This window comes from Symphalangus syndactylus, chromosome 5, assembly GCF_028878055.3.
Source record: "Symphalangus syndactylus isolate Jambi chromosome 5, NHGRI_mSymSyn1-v2.1_pri, whole genome shotgun sequence".
NCBI lineage: Eukaryota > Metazoa > Chordata > Mammalia > Primates > Hylobatidae > Symphalangus > Symphalangus syndactylus.
The window spans coordinates 87,393,437-87,409,776 of record NC_072427.2 but is presented as its reverse complement, the minus strand read 5'-3'; the positions used below and the strand labels follow the sequence as shown (position 1 = coordinate 87,409,776).

Here is a 16,340-nt window from a genome sequence, read left to right as displayed (position 1 = left end):
TACTGTTATCACTACAAATTTTATTCAGAAACCCATCTTTGTATGTTTTTTTTTTTGTTGTTTTTTAAAAAAAATTCCCCTTATGAACTGGTTTGGTCAATCAACTACAACACTTTCTAGCAGACATAAGGTAAAAATGGCATGGCTCAGAATCGCCCAGATCTTTCACGATCTCTCGACCGCCTCCTGTCACGCTCCCGTCCGCCGCCGCCTCCACCACCGCCACCGCCACCTCCACGACCACGGTCTCTAGACCGAGAACGACGCTCCCGGGATCGGGATCTTGATCTATGCCTGCAACCGAGGAAAAGAAACAAAACCGTGCCATCCAAACCAGAGTGTGCAGCACAGAACCACACCCACACTCTGCAACACCGTGCATCACCTCAAGCCAACGGCACTGATAAAGAAACACACTGAAGAGACTACACTCCGTGACTGAGAGGCACCCTGATTTCAGGTGTTAAAAGCTTCAGGAGAAAAAAATGTGCAGCTTAGAAGTGAACAGGTGTAATACCTTCCATCTTCTGTCTTCTTCTAGAACCAACTCAAACGATCACAGGAGATCATAATGAAAATGAGCTGGACACACACCATCTTCAACCCTCACTGACCCCACGCTTCGGGCGCTCATAGCTACTGTGTCCATCAGGCCGGTTTTGGGCTGGGGAGAGCAGGCCTGTTTTTCTTTTATGCTTCTTGAATGCTGACAATAAAACAATCACCACCCATCGATTTCCTAGTCCATGTTTAACAGAAGAGGGATGAGAACCTGTCCCGACTCAGAACTCAATCAGTTCAATTCTGACATCTTGATTTTCTCTGCTCTGTGACCTGACTGTCGGGCATTTAAATGTGGGATCAGAGAGATGTGACTGCTGGGCCTGATTCTGCCAGTGTCCCGAAGGGAGGATGCCACCGATCCCAAGACATAATGAAATGCCCTAAAACCAACAAACAAAACCAAAGACCCCAGTGGACATGTGAAAATATGTAAAGCAAAAAGCTTGTCCAACCTGCGGCCCAACACAAATTCATCAACTTGCTTAAAACATGAGATTTTTTTTTGCAATTAAAAAAAAAGTTATCAGCTATCATTAGTGTATTTCATGTGTGGCCCAAGACAATTCTTCTTCCAATGTGTCCCAGGGAAGCCATCCCTGATCTAAAGGTTACAACGTCTATTCTTCTTCTTCTTCATAGTATCTGGGGGAATAAACTGCACACCCACTTTCTCCACAAGCTTCACGTCCGCGGCTGCCCAGCTAACCGCCCTCTTGCTTGATTACTAAGATCTGATCTCTACTTGAGAAGTTGGATAATGAAGTTACCTGTGTGCAGGTGAATATTCTTCTCCAAAGAGGACATTTGGATATTTAAAAATATGTACTATGTTCTAAGCACTGCCTTTTAAAAAACAGAAATGACACCTATGCCCCCAATTTTTTTTTTTTGGAAGGGGGGGCAGTTGTGAGGGGAGAAAGAAGCCACTGAGCTTAACAATGGGCACAGGAATACTCACTTCTTGCGACGGCGCCCATACAGCTCCCGCCGCAGCTCTCTGGAAATGGGCTTCAAATGCATGAAGTTGCAGAAGCCGCCTCGTGTGCATTCTCTGTGGGTGGGTTGGAAGGAGACACTTACTACCTCGTGTGCACACGGCCCCGGACTGTGCTCAGCCACGTCACTGGCCGCTCCTCACTCACCCCATCTCATACTGACGGCAGCAGGCTTCTCTGAAGTCCGTCACGGGTGACAGCTCGGCGTGGATCGGCTGTCCATTAAACCAACGGTTATTCAAGTCAATCACAGCCTTTTCCGCATCTTCCTCACGGCGAAACTGAAAAGACAAAAACAAAAGTGCTTGCCATCCACGCTTTAGTAACACTTTCTGAATCACCAATCCAAGTATGTATCAGAGAGAGATATACACACTCAAGTATAATAAGGTGAAATAGCATTACAGGATAATTGAAAAATCCTTTATTTTCAATGAGATTAACTTCAAGATAGTCCAAGATTTTGCCAAATGTTGCTTTCATTTTCAAATTCAACTGGTTAAGGGAGCAAATATGGCTGTGTAGGCAAATAAAGTTTTATTCACTAAAAAGGAAAAAGAAACCAAACATGTGAGTAAACCTAACTTTTCCTTAGTCCAAACAGCTTCTACCAACAGGTACTAAATATTCTACACTGAAATAACAATGGCCGCGGCGTACGGTCCGTCCTTCAGTTCTGCTGGCTGGGCGCATGTGCAGGCTGGCCACCGCCACATAGGACGCAGCCGGTAGGTGCCGAGCCAGTGCACCCGAGCCCTGCTGTGCGCCTGAGCATCCAGGATCTCAAGGTGCACAGCGGCAGGCACTCCATCCTCGCCTGTCAGCCTTGGCCCCGGCACACAAAGTGGCCACGCCGCCATCTCGCCCTGGCTCCTACCTTGACGTACACGTTCCCCACCAGGTGGTCTCCCAGGTTGTCACAGACGTTCATCTCCTCTACTTCCCCATACTTCTCCTCCATTTCTGTAAAAACCTCCTGAAGGGAGATCACAGTGGTTTAAGACTGTTATACATTACAAAGTGTCATTAGATATAACTCATGTATGTTTATTAGCAGAGAAACATTTTAAATCCTTCCAAACAGATACAGAAGATCAACAGGTCTATTAGTTACAGGTCAATTCTCTCACCTCAAAAAATTCATCATAGTGTTCCTGCATCTCAACATCGCTCACGGCACCTGGAAACAACAGAAATCTTGCTGGTTAGAACGTGTTAACTGAGTGAACTCTTGTGCTTAAACTCAAACTGCTACAGTAACACACACGAGATTATCTAGAGAAAAGCCTGTCAGAGCTGCACTCTGCAGGAGCACTCAGGAGACTGAGCCACATGGCTACTTGTGAATGGTGTCAAGTGTGGTGCGATTTTAAATGCCCCCATGACAGTCTCGATTCTGGCTACTAAGGTGTTAAAATCACAACCAGCTTTAATCAGCATCAAAAGGGCCACATTTTCAGAAACTGTGAGGAAAAAGTTGACTCTCAAACTACGAATTTTTTTTTTACACCCACAAGATGCAGTCTTGCTCTGTCGCCCAGGCTGGAGTGCAGCGGCACCATCTCAGCTCACTGCAACCTCCACCTCCGGGGTTCAAGCGATTCTCCTGTCTCAGCCTCCGGAGTTGCTGGGACTACAGGCGCCCGCCACCAGGCCCGGCTAATTTTTTTTTTCTTTTAATTTTTAGTACAGACAGGGTTTCACCATGTTGACAGGCTGGTCTTGAACTCCTGACCTCAAGTGATCTGCCTGCCTTGGCCTCCCAAAGTGCTGCGGTTACAGGCGTGAGACACCGCACCTGGGCTCAAACTAAGAAATATTAAAATTTTCTTCCTTTTAAGATTTAGAGTAAAGGGCAAGTAAGCACACTGATGTCTTCCCCTCTTCTATAAGTTTAAAATGAAACCTGAAAGCAGGGTCAACGATTAAAACCTGATGTTCCTAACTAGTCTTTTACGGACTGCCAGCCATGGTATGCTCTCATATTCTTCTGATGTGATTAAAACCCAAGCAACCATGAAGATTCAGGAGGACAGTTCCCACGCAACGTCACAGTATTGTGGACGCCCTCAAATAAAGGGAATGGTAAAATGTTTTGCTGATGAAAGCATTCTTTTTCTTTTTTTTTTTTTTTTGAGATGGAGTCTCACTCTGTCGCCTAGGCTGGAGTGCAGTGGCGCGATCTCGGCTCACTGCAACCTCCGCTTCCTGGGTTCATGCGATTCTCTGCCTCAGCCTCCCGAGCAGCTGGGACTACAGGCGCCCACAACCACGCCCGGCTGATTTTTGTATTTTTAACAGAGATGGGGTTTCACCATCTTGGCCAGACTAGTCTTGAACTCCTGACCTCGTGATCCACCTGCCTCGGCCTCCCAAAGTGCTGCGATTACAGACGTGAGCCACCGTGCCCGGCGCAAGCATTCTTAAGTTTTATATTCCCAAACTATTTTCATCAGTTTATTCTTCATAATTCACACGTATTAGGTAAAATCATGTCTGTTGCATGGGAGATTTGGCAAATTTACACTCTATCCCCATCATCATTCTATCAAACTTAATTTTTTTTTTCTTTTGAGATGGAGTCTCTGTCCACTCCAGGCTGGAGAGCAGTGGCGCGATCTTGGCTCACTGCAACCTCCACTTCCTAGGTTCAAGCAATTCTCCTTCCTCAGCCTCCCAAGTAGGTGGGACTACAGGCACGCACCACCATGCCTGGCTAATTTTTGTATTTTTAGTAGAGATGGGGTTTCACCATGTTGGCCAGGCTGGTCTCAAACTCCTGACCTCACGTGATCTGCTCACCTCAGCCTCCCAAAGTGCTGGGATTACAGGCATGAGCCACTGCGCCCGGCCCACTCTATCAAATTCTAGAGTTCTCTAAACCTGAGAAATCACAGAGCTGGTGTATCAACAAACATGTTCAAATCAGCTAGATTAGGGGCTGGCAAAAGCCTGACTGGTTTCCAGATTGGGCCAGCTGCCTTAGCCTGTGCACCCAACGTTGGCATCTGACTGCTGGCACACGGGTCTTTGAGCTTGCTCAAAACTCTTTTTATCTTTTTTTTTTTTTTTGAGACGGAGTCTCACTGTCTCCAGGCTGGAGTGCAGTGGAGTGATCTTGGCTAATTTTTGCAGTTTTAGTAGAGACGGGGTTTCGCCATGTTGGCCAGGATGGTCTCAATCTCTCAACCTCGTGATCCACTTGCCTCAGCTTCCCAAAGTGCTGGGATTACAGGCGTGAGCCACCGTGCCCGGCCCCCATTTTTATCTTTAAAGATAAAAAATAACGTCTTATTTTCTAATTCTGAGAATGATTTAAGTTCACTTTCTAACCTATCTGGGGCTGTTTTAGTTATTTTTGAACTTCCAGGAATCTGCTTTCAAACCCAAATTTTATTAAGTGTAACTACTTGGACAGCCTGCCAATCATATCACAGGATATCCCAATTGAAAAGCTATTGGGAATGTACCTTCCTCCCCGAGTAGAAATCATGTTATAAACGGCCAAAGAAGCCTATTCCAAAGGGCAGATTTTAGTATTTCAAATTCACTTCCTTCCCACATCAGAAGAATGTGGAGAGGAGAAAAATATTCACATGCTCAAAGTTTCAGCAGCTTTGAGAAATGGTTTTGGGGTGATTATTTTAAATTATTGGCTATATTTATTCTGCTTAAAATGTTTCAATCAAAAGTGACTTGAAAGGCAGAGAATTGCATTAAGATGCAATTAAAAACTTATTTATGACTCAGCCTATGTTAAATACAACCGGGAAAATAAAGCAGTTTTCTTACAGAAATATCATTCTTAAACTGGGATTGATAGTTAACTTTAACCCACGCATTTGAAGCTTATTTTTCTACATACTAAAGGGTATGTTAAAAAGAGCCAGTAATTTTAGGTAATTGATTTCTTCCTAAAATGATGAATTAATTTCATCTAATTTGTACAATCTGGACCCCAGAATTGGAATATAACATAATTGCTAAACTTTTAGTTTGTAGCATATGCAAAACAAAAGTGCTGTGAACTGCAAATAAAGACACAATGAAAACTAATACAACATTCTATTGTCAGTCAATAAAGCATATACAGTCCCCAAATAAACGATCAGGGCAAAGAATTAATTACTGTTACTCAGTCATGTACTTCCATTCACTTTTATCCCAGGGCAGGGTTGTTAACAAAAATTATTTAATAAGTGCATATAGAAACATTTCCCTCCGCCTATTGATCTTATTTCCTTAAAAAACAAAAGAAAACAAACAAACAAAAAAACAGGTATTTTAAACCAAGGGTTACCAAATAAATCCTGCTACCATCCGACTCAGGGAAAGAAACCTCTACTATCAGGTCAGTATTAGCACTGAAAAGCATTTAGTGTCTTGGCAGGAAAAGTTGACAAGAAAATCTCATCCACACACAGAAATGCGCACCACTGTGTGCGAGGAAGCACAATCCCCAGGCCTCCCGGTGCGGGGCCAGCTCGAGAGGGGAATGCCCCCTGGGATCATCTACCCCATGTCGGTCACCCCATTAACTGAGGGGCTCTGGTTCAAGGGTGTACACAATTTAGGCTTGTGGATATCCAAGGGCACCTCAACTTTTACTGCTTTAAAACAGAATGGTGAATGGGAAGTGCCTATCTTTGGTTTGGACTTTTTGATTTTAACAAGAGTCCAGGTGTTCATTTTAATTTATGCATAAATGACTAAATTCCAATGATTCTATAGTTGGATGGCTGTAAAAATCAAATTTTAGTTTTCTGAACTTTCCAATCATACTCATCTACGATATTTCCTTCTCTAAAAATTATCATTAAGTAAATATTCACAACCTAAATTTAGTATTTCCCAGTACAGGAAGAAATTGGCAGCATCTACTGAATGCCCAGTTTCGATCTATTTCTAAATGGAGCAAACCAATTCCATCTCCTAGAGCTGGAGACTGTATCCAGGCAGTGTGTGGACAGAACAGACAATCTTTTCTGCCAAGGGCCTATTTGAGTGGAGCACCCCCACACGGGTTAGACGGGTCGGCACGGGGCTGGTGGGTGAGGAACTCAGGGGTCAGTGCAAGCTGCAGACCCTCATTTCGGGAACGCTCTCAGAAAAATGCTCTCACAACTACAGGGTGCACTCCAAAATGGAGTTCAAGGAAAAAAGGCTAATGAGAAATAAAATCTGAAAAAATAACTTAAAAAGTTTGCTTTTTAAAATTCCAGAAAGTGAGAGAAACATTCAAATATTGTTGCTCTAAGAGGGAAGAATATGACTCGACATTTAATTCCAGTACATTCCCTCCAGGATGACGGCCAACGTAAAGGAAGAAGGGGCAGCAGCAGCTCCAGACTGGCTTTTTTTTTTTTTTTTGGAGACGGAGTCTCACTCTGTCGCCCAGGCTGGAGTGCAGTGGCACGATCTCAGTTCACTGCAACCTCCACCTCCCGGGTTCAAGCGATTCTCTGCCTCAGCCTCCCTAGAAGCTGGGATTACAGGCATCTGCCACCACGCCCAGCTAATTTTTGTATTTTTAGTAGAGATGGGGTTTCACCATGTTGGCCAGATTGGTCTTGAACTCCTGACCTCATGATCCACCCGCCTCGGCCTCCCAAAGTGCTGGGATTACAGGCGTGAGCCACCGCGCCCGGCCCAGCTCCAGACTGTTTTAAAGGGCACCCTTTCCAGTTACTTTTTCCCTTTTTAACACACGGTGGGAGCTCAAATCTCCAACAGAGGTTTCCGTGGGGTCAGTGGGACGAAAGCTCCTTGCCACCTCTAGTGAAACGTGGTCCTTGACACTAGCACGGCAGACCAGATGGAGTGGACACTGAGCTCTGACACGCAAGCCCAGGGAACCGGGGAAGGAACTTGTATGAACTTACAGCGCAAACCGTCAGCAGACTGGGAAGAGTTTTGAGGGTTACGGTAAATGTTCAAGAGGGCAATGGTCTGAAATACAAAACGCAACAACTTTATATTATGGAAAATTAAAGGTAAACACTTAACCGGCTGCCTCTGGCAAGTGCTTCAGTTGAGATTCAGTGCTGAAAAGAGAGCAAGTTATTTTCTGGAGAAGCAGAGGCGTTTTCTCAGTTGGCGGCTGCCTTGAATCCCTAACACTGCAGTGTAACGGAGGTCTCATGATATGCCCATCTTGTACTTCTGCTTACAGAACGTGAAAACTCTCCTTTTCAAAATTCCAATTCAGGTAAAAGCACAAATAGTTTCCAGGCTAGCACCAAAATGTTCTTAGATGTGGCAGAAAATTTTTAATGAACTCGGAAAGAATAACGCTTACATAAACTGATGGAAAAAATTACTGTATTAGAGAAATACAATTGTTACATATCATGAAATCTCCACTTCCTGGAGGAAAAATTATAATGGTGAAATAAAACCCACACTTACTGGGCAACTTACCTTATCGATTCCTTAATATTCCTAAGAGTTTTAATTTTACACAAAGAACTTAATAAAGGCCAGGGGTTCAGTCACTGTAAAGACCAATGAACGGCTCAAAATGTTGAAATCCGTTTCACATGGACGGACCTGCTCTCATGACAAATGTCAATCAATGGAGGTGGCCGGGCCAGTGACCCTCCCTAGAAGGGAAAAGCCTTCTGAACGTGGCCAAGTATCAAGTTCTTGCTGTGTGCGCCAAGGAGTTCCAGCACCTTGTCCTGTTTGCAACAGCTCTATGTCAGCAGCTCAGAAGCCAACATTATTTGTCTCAATTAAGAGTGGGCTCTTTAACACCATTGTTTTAAAAAAATTTCTCCAACTGTGGGACTTACAGTGTGAGCCGTCAGCCGTCTGTGCACTGTTTTGGGGATTACGATAGATGTTTTGAATCAAGATGGTCTGCGGGGAAAAAAAAATAAAAAGGGGAATTCTACTGGCTGCTGTGCATATATTAGACAATTGCAAAGAGACAATTTGTTTGCAAATGGCTAAACGTTTGTTTTTTTCCCGCAAGTCAGACATTTGTCTTCTGAAGAGTACACCAAAACCATCATATTATGAAAACAGAGTTTGAGCAGTGACTTGGGTCAAGTCAGCCAGCAACCAAGAAGAAACTGTATTGTTTTGAGTAGTCCCACGTTTTCAATGTTAAAGTGTTTTAATGCAAGATAAATAGTAGAATACTAACATTTTCTTGTACTTCAAGCTAGCAGACACCAAGATGTGGAAAAATTCACGTTATAATCATATTCCTCACACAAGATAATTTTTCAAAACCAAATGCGTAACTCAGCTGTCTGCGGTACTTCAAGTTCTCTGGTCTCCTAGCAAAACAGGCACACCAAACAGGTTTGTCAACTGTCATGGACACCCGGCTCTGATTTACACTTTCTTGGTGGGATCTCTGTTTACATAATACAATAGCTTAAAACATTTGCTCTTTTCCGATCCTTCTTTTAAGGAAAAAAAATCCTTTTAGCCCTTCTGCTTTAAACTGGATCAGGCAGACTTGAAACCTTACACTGTACCGTTCTTCTTAAAATCAAGTTGTCTGAAAAAACAAACCATGTTTAAGTTAGTAGGCTAATATATTACATGAATCTTAATGTCCATATCACTGTAAGCAGCTTACAAAGAAACCCACCCTGAATTATGCTAGAGATTTACATGCTAAAGCAATCACTCGCATGATTTAGAAAAATAAATGTTTAGTCTTAACAATATCCATGTGAAGCAGTTTTGTAAATGGTGGTTTTACAAAACCAGCCAGCTCCATTTCTAGCTCTGTTTAAAAGGGAGTGGTTGTATGGAGTCCGTCAGTCAAAGGTGTGCAGCTGGGACGCGCACCTAAGAGGGAGGTCTGACAAACTGTCCACACTGAACCACTCAGACCTGTATCAGGGCCCCGTCTCTTCCATAAGCCGTCAAGTACTGCCCTGAGTCAACTGAACTCAGGCCTGGGAGGCTTCCCAAAGCTGACTTGACTCAACTTTGAACTGAAATGACCGTAGCATGACAACCCTGATGAAAAGCTAAACTGAGCCCAATTATTCAACAGTAAAATTCAGTTGGTCTCACTCAGGTATTCTGGCAGTGGCTATTTAATGAAGGAAGCTTAACGTAAAGAGGCAATGCAGTCTAATGGGAAAGCCAAGGGTGGCTAGGATTGCCTAAAACCAACCAAAACAAACCCACACATCAAACTAGGATGCTTAAGCTGACACATACGACTGACCCCATCGAGCTCCAATGGGCTCTCCCCAGCACTGATCCGGAGTGCCTAAATTAAGTTCACATTTCACATTCTCAGGTAATCTATGATCCAGAAAAACATAAAGAAAGTGCCTCCGGCCAGATTAAAGAAAACTTTTAGAATATGGAACAGTTGATTTCTCTCAGCCCAACACTTGGGACACCCCCAAAATCAAAGAACTGGGTGGTCACTTAAGATGCTTGGTTATAGCACAATCCATGGCCACTGGTTTAGTTAGGGGAGACTCGGTTCATAAATCAAAACATTAAAGAAAAACAATTACAATACATAGAAAATTTAAAGCTAGTTCTCCAAGATTTTGAAATTTGTAAAAAGAAACACATGTTCAGAGCTATCAAAAGACAGACTGCTATTCTACTAACCACTTGGTAATTAGCATAATGGAGGGAAAAGCCATCATCCTCTTCCCTTCTAAAAACACTGCGTGCTGTGGGGTTGTCCATGGGCCTCAACCGGAAAAAACCCATGTTTCCTTCTCCCAGCTCATTTATACCAAGTGGTAGATTTTCTTAAATGCTTACAGGAAAATGTATACAGACAGATGTGAGCTCAAAGGCAGAGCCTGGCAGCTCCCAGGGGCCACACATAATAGCTACTCAACAGCTCAGAGGCTGCACATTTAGACTTCAAGGGTGGGTTGGAAGGAGTTCCCCAGCCCTCCATCTGGAAAGACTTGGGCATAGATTTTCAAATTTCAAATGTTCTCATCAACTTGCGCACAAGTTTTCTGCTCCGATTAGAGGTGCCTTCTCCCTTTAATCCATAAGTGGTACAAACCTTTGCCTTTTCTTCAATTAACCAAAAATAAAACTATCAAAAATCACAACTTTTGATTGAACTGAACTCAGAGTGGATCTAAGCCCAAGATAACGGGCACTCCTCAATTAACCACAGACCCGCTATGAGCAATTTACGGCCCATTTTCTACCTTTCAGCTTAATTTTTCATGTTTCCATGACGTGATGCAACTCGCTGTTTCCTCAACTAGGGATGTGAAAGTGAGGACGCAGCCAGAGAAGCTCGAGCAGCATGATGGGCCTGGTGACAACCATGCTAGCTTGTAAGGTGGCTCCATCACCTCTACTGTCTGGAGACAGCAAAAAGCAGAAAGCCCACTCCGTGTCCACTGGTGCCTGGAAGAGGCTAAGCCAAGGCTGGCACGGCCACCCACTCTGGACTCATGTCTATCAGAGAGGGTAGGGAAGATGGCAGGGCAGCAAATATCAGGCACAGCCAACACACAAACATCAAAAACTGATTTTTAAAGTTTCTCTAATGATAAAAACAAGGAGTGGTGGTCTCAGACCTTCCACTGGAAGTGGTTCACCTGCCTCACTCTTATTTAAATAAAAGAACACACTTATGAACACAAATGGAAAATACAACTACTAGAGAAAAAATGACTTGCTTAATATGTAGAAATTAACTGTCTTTGAAAAGAACATGAAGTTTTCATAATTTACATGGAAAAAAAAGGCAAACAAACCTGGCTAAACGTCGGTTTATTGTGCAACCGAGAGCACCTGTCTCCATGACGACATGCTCCAATTTTGAAATAAAATGAACAGTTGACTCTGTAAGGGAAAATGAGAGCTGATTATTTTGCTGAGAAGATATCAAACACATGGAAATATGTCAGCAGCATGACATACACTATCAAATTACTTTTAACCTCACAGAAACATGACACAGGCTTTTTTCCGTGGTATTAAGCACCTCCTCTTGCTGTATTTTAGGACAACGTAACTTCAACTTCCCTTTCTTCAAACACACTACTTGTTCAGCAAAGACGGTTCTAACTCTAATCTGCCTCCTCCTCATTCAAACCCCCTCCACTTTCCTAACTGCACAGATATTCTGTTTTTTTCTTAAATGGAGTATTACATTAGTCTTAAACTAAATGTAACTTAAGCAGTATCTGTTCTCCAGTTCTCCACATTGAAGTTCTCTCTTGAAAACACCGGTGTGGTGAGGGTTAAGATCCTAACTCTGCTACCAGCTGCTTGGGCAAGTCACTCTAGCTCTCAGATGTCATCTGTAAATGATGACAATGCCAATGTGGCACTGTTCTGAGAGTCAGACAGAACGTATGTGTGCTTCACATATGGTGCTCACGAAGTGCTATCATTATCTTAGGAAAACAGAAAACGAAGTTCAGAGTCTCTCTAAACCCATGACACCAGACCAACAGGGAGTTTCAAAAAATAGGTCCGAAGTAAATCAGTTCTCCTGGTCTCAATACACTGAAAACAAACTATTAGGGGACTGACCAAACCCACCTTAGGAACCACCTTACGTCACCTTCTGTCTCTACTGCAAAACCCTCCCTTAATACTACTGTTCAAATACGCTGACAATCCAGATCCATATCCAATGGAACCAGCAATCATGCCTGTGTGCCAGCAATGTCAGGGAGGGAAGCTGATCTCTGATGAATTAGGACATCTTACTAGACAGACTCTATTCAAAATTCAATTTTTTTTTTTTTACCAAGTGCCATTATGTTTTAAACAGTCAATCCAGAGTTAAGATTGAAGGGCCTCAACCTCAGTGAAATTTGATGGACATGAAGACTGACTAGCCACTGATTTATTATGAGGTAGCAATAAAGATGGGAAAGTCCGAATTTATCAGGAGAGGAAACTGATTATATATATTTGCAAACTTATAGGTCTTGAGATTATTTAACTTGATTAGACAATAGCATATCTTTAGGAAGTCTTCTAAAAATAAAGAAAGCTTATTTAACAACTACCTCAGAATGGGCAAGCCCTGGGCCTCAACAATTAATATTCAATTATTCCATACAATTAAACCACAGACAAGCTATTAGGAGATCCCTGAATCTAGAAAACATCTATAACTTCAAACATATAATAAGCTGAATATTTTTTAATTGGTAGAGATCTATATTTTATTCTTAGCTTAAATAATAATTAAAACAAAGTTAATATGAACCATCAGCTTCATTTTTTAGGAGTTGATCCTGTTTCCTGGAAGCTAAAACCCCACGTCTCCCTGAAAAGAAAACACAAGTAACCTAGATTAAATAATCAACTTTTCTGAATTAAAACCATGACCTTTATAGTATAGCCCAATAGACTGAAATGTGGTTGCTTATAGCAGAAATATAGGGAGATAGACTTTTACAAGACAGAAGTCATGCCACATGCAAATATGAAAAGGCGAAATTAATGATGCCCCAATCCTACATGTGTTAGTTCTTCACCCTAAACTCAGAAGAGCCTCTTGTTCCAGTAGAGCTGGTCTATTGATTCGCCAAGATCATACCGTGAGTTCCTTAGGGATAATATCCAAATTTTACCCATGTTTAAGTCTCCAGAAACTGACCTATAGTTGACCCCCACTAAATGTTTCCAGAGTGACTATAACTGGTAGATTTTGGCTTAAAATTTTGCTAGAAATATAGCCTCCTCATCCAAACAACACAGGAGATTCTACCATGTGTGAAGAGGACATTTTACAAAATAGACTCCATCCTGGAAAAGAGAAACATTTTAAACAGCGTTTGAAGAAAGTGGCATTAAAAACATCTGTGACAAATTTAGGGGTTTATCACTGAAAACATAAAGTCATGTTAACTTTGTATGGCACTGAAGAATGCCAAGATAACTAGAGAGTAGATTAAGCCAGATGCTGAGTCTTTAGGTTTTCAAAGTAAGAATTATCCTTCAAACGTCTGAAAACATTCCATTTAGTCTAAACTACAGCCAACTCAATGGAAATTAGTACGTGCCAAGGTGGCAATTAAAGCTGAAATTAAATGTTTTGCTTTTAACCTAACGATTGATTAGGGAAGGCATGCAACCTTAAGGAAAAAATTAAAACATCTTTTTCCTTATATCAGAATTGTGTCTTCAAGAACAGTCACCGACTTACAAGTTTTCAACTTAGATGATGGGTTTATCGGGGTATTAAAGGCATTTTCGATTCATGATGGGTTTATCGGAACGCAATCCCATCGTAAATCGAGGAGCACCTGTATTTTAAGAGCGGATCACGTCTCTTGTGGTTAAATAGTTAATCCAGTAGTCTCCACCATACTTTTCCTTGTCATAACTCCTTATTGCCGGCCCAGTGGTCGCTTAAACAGGCAAGAGGCTGGCTAAGTGGATAAAACACCAACGCTTAGGACCCTAAGTTAGATAAGCGACTGAATACTGGCTAGGCTGGTACCAGAGATTGCTCGACAGGACATTCACAGCTGAAAGTTGGAGCAAACGTGTCCACATCGAAAAGGCCCGGATGCTCCAGGCAACTTTCAGCGCGGCTCGAGACGGCTTCCGGGACCCGGCGGCTCGGAGGCCCGGACGTCGGGCGATCAGCCAGTCCAGGCCCCAAGGCCGGAGAGAGCTCGGCCGCGGCGCCCCGAAAAGAGGCACCATTCATTCACCCCGCTCCATTTTTCCGCCGCGCGGCCCACGAGGCGGCGGCGGCGCGCGGCTCCGGAGGGCGCGCAAGGGGCCGGAAGGGCCGCCGCTCCTTCCCGCCGCGGGCCCCTCCCCCGCCGCCGCCGCCGCGCCGGCCCGCCTGGGCCTCCCCGGTCGCCCTCCCGCCGCCTCAGCCACCCTGTGCCCCGATCGCGCCCAACCCCCGGCGGGGGGCTCCCACTCACTTGTCTTTCTCGGTGCCGAAGATGGAGGCCAGATACTCCGCCATTTCCCACCCGCCGCCGCCGCTGCCGTCGACACTTCTGCCGACCCTGCCGACGCCCGCGGGAGACGTCACCCGGACGCGACGACGCTCTTCCCCGCCCGGACGTGGCAGCGCTACCCAATCAGGCGAGGTGCTGCCTGCGCGTGGGCGGGACGCATGCGCGTAGGGAGCACGTAGTGCGCGTAGGAGGCTCCGCCTTTTCGGTCCTGGGAACCCGCGCCCCCTGCCGGTGCCCTCCCCGCCCGGCCCTAGCTCTCCCGCCTTCTCGCTGGCCCTGCTGGATCCTGTGCGCCGGGGACTGGGGGCTGGCAGTGCAGACCGAACCTGGGGCCGAGGGGCTTCTCCACAGAGCCGCCTGGGGCTCGGTGGGGGGCGCTCAGCTCGACCCCAGCTAAGGGAGCACTAGGAAGTGCGGGCGTCCCCTTCCCTGCACCCTTGCGGGGCGGGAACCGTCGACCTAAAAGAAAAAAAAAAACTGAGGCAAACTTTTTTTTTTTTTTTTTTGAGACGGAGTCTCGCTCTGTCGCCCAGGCTGGAGTGCAGTGGCGCGATCTCGGCTCACTGCAAGCTCCGCCTCCCGGGTTCACGCCATTCTCCTGCCTCAGCCTCCCGAGTAGCTGGGACTACAGGCGCCCGCCACCACGCCCGGCTGATTTTTTGTATTTTTAGTAGAGACGGGGTTTCACCATGTTAGCCAGGATGGTCTCGATCTCCTGACCTCGTGATCCGCCCGCCTTAGCCTCCCAAAGTGCTGGGATTACAGGCGTGAGCCACCGCGCCCGGCCAGCAAACTTGATATAAGTAGAGAGGTTATTTGGGCCAAGTTTGAAGATTGTAACCCGGGAGCATAGCTTCAAGTTGCCCTGAACATAGGATTTGCAACAGTGACAAGTGAGTCTATAAAGCTTAAGAGGGGGGCAGTTCTTAAATTGCTCACCAAGAATTTACATGAAAATAACAGAAGCTGTTAATTGGCTGTACGTTGTTCTTTATATCATAATTCCAGGAAAGGAAGTTCATGGGTGAAGGCCGCGGGTCCGGAGCAATAGTGCCTTTAAACAATTGCCAGGCATGAGTGGGGACCGCTGAAGCCCCATAGACCTGTCTCTCAGGGCCGGATTAACCTCGCACGCCTCACATAGCTCGGACGCTCTGTGTAATTTTTCTTTTCTCACACCCCGGTCCGCTTCACCCTCCCTGAGCGCTTGCCAGATGCGACCTCCCCGGGGCCTTGCACTCTTGCAGTTGCCTGGCCAAGGCCACCCGCAGGTGGAGCTGGAAGGCCAGTGACCTGCCTCTGGGATACCCTTTCAGTGTCCTCATGTCACAAGGCTGGAACCATTCCGTTGGAACGGTTCTATTCCTCTCTCCTGCGTTTTAACCCCATCAAGCAGCCATTTTCATCTGGTTTCCCACATTCATCAACTCACCTGCGATTTACCTAATTTCCAACGCAACTATCAACTCTGGTTAGGTAGAAGTCAGAGAGACGGGGCCTATTTCACTTACCTCCTCCACAAGATGAGCCCCAGACTGTGGGGCAGGACCATGGGATCCTCTTAGCTCGGCTACAGCTGAATGCTGAGCCCTAGTGTTTGGGCGGATTTGCGTGTTAGAATTGCATTTCTCTTGGTAACAGAGCATCTTCCTACCTGGGAGAGATGAGCAAACTGGAAACCTGTATTAGAAACAGTAGGGCCTCGGAGGTGTAAACCAAAAAGTATCTTGAGACAGGGCTCAATCAATTTAGAAGTTTATTTTGCCGAGGTTAAGGACAGTGCCTGGGAGGAAATAAAACATGGTATCACAGAAACAGTCTGCGGTCTCTGCCTTTCTCCAAAGATGACTTTGAAGGCTTCGGTATTTAA

The 16,340-nt window shown here is 44.8% G+C and overlaps 2 protein-coding genes across 7 annotated transcripts in view; one reads left to right on the top strand and one right to left on the bottom strand.

Moving 5' to 3' along the window:
• Positions 1–16,090, bottom strand: U2AF1 (U2 small nuclear RNA auxiliary factor 1). 6 transcript variants are annotated; one of them, XM_055279832.2, is made up of 9 exons: positions 15,982–16,090; positions 14,432–14,929; positions 11,282–11,369; positions 8,354–8,420; positions 2,690–2,739; positions 2,437–2,535; positions 1,707–1,840; positions 1,523–1,615; positions 1–294 (listed from the first exon to the last, which is right to left on the bottom strand). In XM_055279832.2, exons 2-9 carry the CDS (start codon positions 14,473–14,475, stop codon positions 147–149), a joined length of 723 nt encoding a protein of 240 aa, XP_055135807.1. In that variant the 5' UTR covers positions 14,476–14,929; positions 15,982–16,090; the 3' UTR covers positions 1–146. The 6 variants fall into 6 exon arrangements, with proteins under 6 accessions (XP_055135807.1, XP_055135806.1, XP_055135808.1 ...); XM_055279831.2 differs by lacking the exon at positions 8,354–8,420 and adding an exon at positions 7,442–7,508 and having other exon boundaries at positions 15,982–16,064; XM_055279833.2 differs by lacking the exons at positions 8,354–8,420; positions 15,982–16,090 and adding an exon at positions 7,445–7,508 and having other exon boundaries at positions 14,432–14,924.
• CRYAA (crystallin alpha A) overlaps positions 14,939–16,340 on the top strand; it is a 59,898-nt gene continuing 58,496 nt past the window's right edge. The window contains exon 1 of the mRNA XM_063640554.1: positions 14,939–15,363. The gene's annotated coding sequence lies outside the window, so the exon portion shown is untranslated. The remainder of the gene's footprint in view (positions 15,364–16,340) is intronic.

Coding starts and splice junctions, on each gene's coding strand:
- U2AF1 (XM_055279832.2), bottom strand. CDS start 14,475: ATGGCGGAGTATCTGGCCTCCATCTTCGGCACCGAGAAAGACAA. Junction 11,370..14,431: donor TTCGGCACCGAGAAAGACAA/GTGAGTGGGAGC, acceptor TTTCCCTTACAG/AGTCAACTGTTCATTTTATT. Junction 2,536..2,689: donor ACTATGATGAATTTTTTGAG/GTGAGAGAATTG, acceptor ATCTCCCTTCAG/GAGGTTTTTACAGAAATGGA.